Below are 4,250 nucleotides of genomic sequence, written 5' to 3' on the forward strand. Positions count from 1 at the left end.
ATGGATTTTATGAATACATGATGTTTGAATGTGTCTACAGCACCAGTGATTACAGTGATATGGTGTTTCTTGTGTCAATGTCCTTCAATAAAGTTATGGTAGCACAGTACAACAGCACTGTGGGGAAGTTTGTGGGGTTCACTGAGCAGGGAGAGAAAAATGCAGAGTACTGGAACAAAGATCAGGCATTTATGCAGGATCTGAAAGCTGATGTGGACACAGTCTGCAGACATTATGCTCAGGTCTTGGACTCATCTGTCCGTGATAAAACAGGTGAGTGCTACAAGACTCTTGTCTCATGTTTACTGCATTATAAAGATGTCTAACATGTGTGTCCACTGGTGCAGAAGAAATGCACTCAAAATGCATTAAAACCGAGGTCTGTTGTTTTGGTGGTGTTGTGTCTTCACAATGTGGTTGTCTTCAGTGATATATGTTTGTTTTTAATACAAAATCAATAAAATATATTTTACAACTGGATAACAACAGGGGTTATTTGACAAAATGTTAAATTTAAGAAAAAAAAAATTCAAACTGAATAATATAAGGAAACATGTATGGTCTTTTTTTCTCGACAATCCATTTCTGAATTTAAAGAAATTGCTTTATAGTTCATGTTGTTCATATAGTTTAATTCATTCAAGTATTTTAGCTACTTATCACCTAATGCATTTATAATTTTTTGTGTTATACATTAGAATACTGTAAGCTAATTTTTGAGTGTTTTTTTTTCTTTTGGTTTAGTAAAACCAAAGGTTAAGATCAGTTCAGTGAAGCAGGCTGAAGGCAATCATCCAGCTGTGTTGATGTGCAGCGCATATGACTTCTACCCTGAAAAAATCAAAGTGTCCTGGCTGAGAGATGATAAACTGATGACCTCTGAAGTGACCTCCACAATGGAGATGGCTGATGGAGACTGGTACTACCAGATTCACTCTGAGCTGGAATACACTCCTAAATCTGAAGAGAAGATCTCCTGTGTGGTGGAGCATGCCAGCTCAACTCAACCTATTGTTAAAGACTGGAGTAAGACAAAACATTTACTTTACAGTCTTTCCTTTATTAATAGTTTTGACATATTTATGGGAGCAAATAGAAGATATGGAAATTATTTTGTTATTACACTTGCACAACTAAACAAATATTAAACATGTAAATATTGAGGATGTACAAATACTGTATCATTCGCTAACAGAGCATGAATTCCGTTCCCCACAGATCCCTCTATGCCTGAGTCTGACAGGAATAAAATTGCGATTGGATCCTCTGGTCTGGTGCTGGGAATCATCATTGCAGCTGCTGGACTCATTTACTACAAGAAGAAATCATCAGGTCAGTGGAGATGAGAGCAAATCATGCTGATACTCATCTATATACATCAGTGGTTCTCAACTCTGGATCTCAACTTTCCAGTTTAGCTCCAACCCTAATCAAACAAACCTGAACAAGCTAATAAAGGTCTTAAGGATTTCTAGAAGCTATACAGGCAGGTGAATATGATCAAGGTTTAATCAAACCAAACACTGCAGGACCTCGAGGGCCAGAGTTGAAAATTCCTGATAAAATTAAGTCTGTACATTCATCTAGCTTGTCAATAAATTGTTATTTTTACTTTGTCAGGGAGGATCCTGGTACCAAACTGACTACAGTAAGTCTAATGTTGATGCCAACTGAAAGAGGACCTCCTTGGATCACTGATGTATTCTCTTTATGCCACATCTTTCATACAGTCTCATTATTCTGAACTTTTAATATTTTTAACTTTAATAATTAAAGTAATAATGAAAATTGAAAAAAAAAATTGCATCAACAATGATTACATGACTTGTATTTGAGCATATCTATGTAATGTTGGTAGTGATAAAATAATGTGTATTTTACTACGTGTAATGATTTTGCTTGAACTCTTTAGTGCTAATTGTATGTGGATAGAAGCAATGTGAATAAAGATGAGCCAAATTTAGATTTTGAAATATGAACCTGAAGAGATTTAATTTATTGATTTATTTAAATGTTTATTTCAAAATACTATGATTTAGATATATAAGGAAATGTTATGTTTAATGTTTAATACTTGAACTAACCTGTTCATATGAATTGGCTTTCTCCACCTTCTGACGCGTCACTACGGCGTGAAAGTGCACAGGTGTTAATAGTTGAGGAGAATTGTTTGGCAGACAGGTTAGAGTGTGGAGAGCAACAGTTTTCTTCAATCGCATGTTATGGTATCGCTGTTCACGTTTCGTTTTCTTTAAAGTTTAAATTGAATTTTGTTTGAAAGGTAAACTGGCGATCGTGATCAATAAACCATGGCTTTTTGTGTTACGACTGCATCTCCGTGAGTGCTTGGACGTGTATCGAGAGAGAGTTCTCCGCTAACCTCAAGTGCCTAAAGAAAAGTTATAAAAAGGATTAGCGTCTACAAATGCATTGAAGAAAACTTGTACTTAGGATCGTCTAATGGATCATATTCTCAAAAAACTAGTAAGCTTTTGCTGTTCACGGCCGAAGTGGAAGGACACGATTTATCAGCTCATCAGCTGACTTTACAACTTTACAAGTGCTAGAAATGCATACAAGCAGGGCCGTAGCTAGAGGATTTGGGGCCCCCTGAAAAAAATAATGATGTGGGCCCCCACCACCCTCCACCAATATCATACTGTATACTGTTCAATAGATGAGCATGGAGGCCCACATATAACAGAAGAAGGTGATGTTGTTGTAAAACCTTTATTTTAAAAGTTAAATGTATATAAAAATTACAACTAATAAAAAGAAATTGTTAAATAATAATAAAACCAATTTTTAAAAAGTAACAGCAAAATGTTTTTTTCCCCATCAGTCTGTTATAATTCATAAATCAAAAAGTCAACATTTATAAATTGACAAGAACTGTATGAAAGTTGTTGAGGTGCGGATCTTAAACTAAGTGACAACTGTTACAGATTGTTCAGGCAGAACAATAAATCACTTGGTTCATGTCCACAATAAAGTTCTTTACTGTTGTCTTTTGATTCATACATCAGTGTTACAATCACGGCTGAAGCAGATGCAGAAGCAGGATCCAAGTGCAGCAGGTTTATTAAACAAACTCAAAAGATAACAAAATAACAGTTACTCAGGACACAGGAACAGCCCACATACAACGTTAACAACTCACAAAGACTGAAACAAGACACAGGGCTTAAATACACAGACAGACAAGCTAAACAAGATAACAAGGGGGCGTGGTTAATAGAAAACAACTGGGAAGACTAATCAACATAACGGGGAACTCCAAAACATGGGACAGGGGAACACAGACATAAATCATTACATAACCCCCCCTCTTATGGGCGGCTCCCGACGCCCATAAAAACAAAACCCATAGTTCAGGAGGGTGGTGGAGTGAAGGCGGACCGGGGGGCGGGATGGAGGGCCAGGCCCGTGGAGCGGCAGAGGGCCTGGAGACTGCGGCAGGACGGGAGGCCAGGGCGGATCAGGCAGTGCAGGCGACCAGGGCGGATCAGGCAGTGCAGGCGACCACGGCGGAGATGATCCTTCGGGCGGCCACGGCGGAGATGACCCTTCGGGCGGCCACGGCGGAGATGACCCTTCGGGCGGCCACGGCGGAGAAGATCCTTCGGGTGGCCATGGCGATGAGGACCCTTCGGGTGGCCATGGCGGAGAAGACCCTTCGGGTGGCCATGGCGGAGAAGACCCTTCGGGTGGCCATGGCGGAGAAGACCCTTCGGGTGACCATGGCGGTGAGGACCCTTCGGGTGGCCAGGGCGGTGATGTCCCCTCAGGCGACCACGGCGGTGAGGACCCTTCGGGTGGCCGTGGTCCCTCGAGTGGCCAGGACGGAGGCATATGGCCCCCCCCAAAAAAATACTTGGGGAAAGTCCCGGGTACAGGAGAAGAAGGATGGCTAAAAACAGTCTCTGATTGGGCTGATAGGGACCGTGAAGAGGGCTCGGTGCTGGGCAGCGAAGAGGGCTCGGTGCTGGGCAGCGATGAGGGCTCGGTGCTGGGCGGCAGGACCAGCGGTGAAGGCTTTGTGCTGGGCAGGACCAGCGGTGAAGGCTTTGTGCTGGGCAGGACCAGCGGTGAAGAGGGTTTTGAGCTGGACAGGACCAGCGATGAAGAGGGCTCTGAACTGGACGGAACCAGCGGCGAAGAAGGCTCTGAGCTGGACGGGACCAGCGGCGAAGAGGGCTCTGAGCTGGACGGGACCAGCGGCGAAGAGGGCTCTGAGCTGGACGGGACCA

The 4,250-nt window shown here is 42.4% G+C and overlaps 1 protein-coding gene across 1 annotated transcript; it reads left to right on the top strand.

Moving 5' to 3' along the window:
* On the top strand, window positions 1-3,005 carry LOC307145793 (H-2 class II histocompatibility antigen, I-E beta chain-like). The gene is made up of 4 exons (XM_079849361.1): window positions 1-273; window positions 745-1,026; window positions 1,219-1,332; window positions 1,621-3,005. Exons 1-4 carry the CDS (start codon window positions 18-20, stop codon window positions 1,641-1,643), a joined length of 675 nt encoding a protein of 224 aa, XP_079705487.1. The 5' UTR covers window positions 1-17; the 3' UTR covers window positions 1,644-3,005.
* The last annotated feature ends 1,245 nt before the right edge of the window (window positions 3,006-4,250 follow it).

Source organism: Squalius cephalus, assembly GCF_949319135.1.
Source record: "Squalius cephalus genome assembly, chromosome: 18".
NCBI classification, from domain to species: domain Eukaryota; kingdom Metazoa; phylum Chordata; class Actinopteri; order Cypriniformes; family Leuciscidae; genus Squalius; species Squalius cephalus.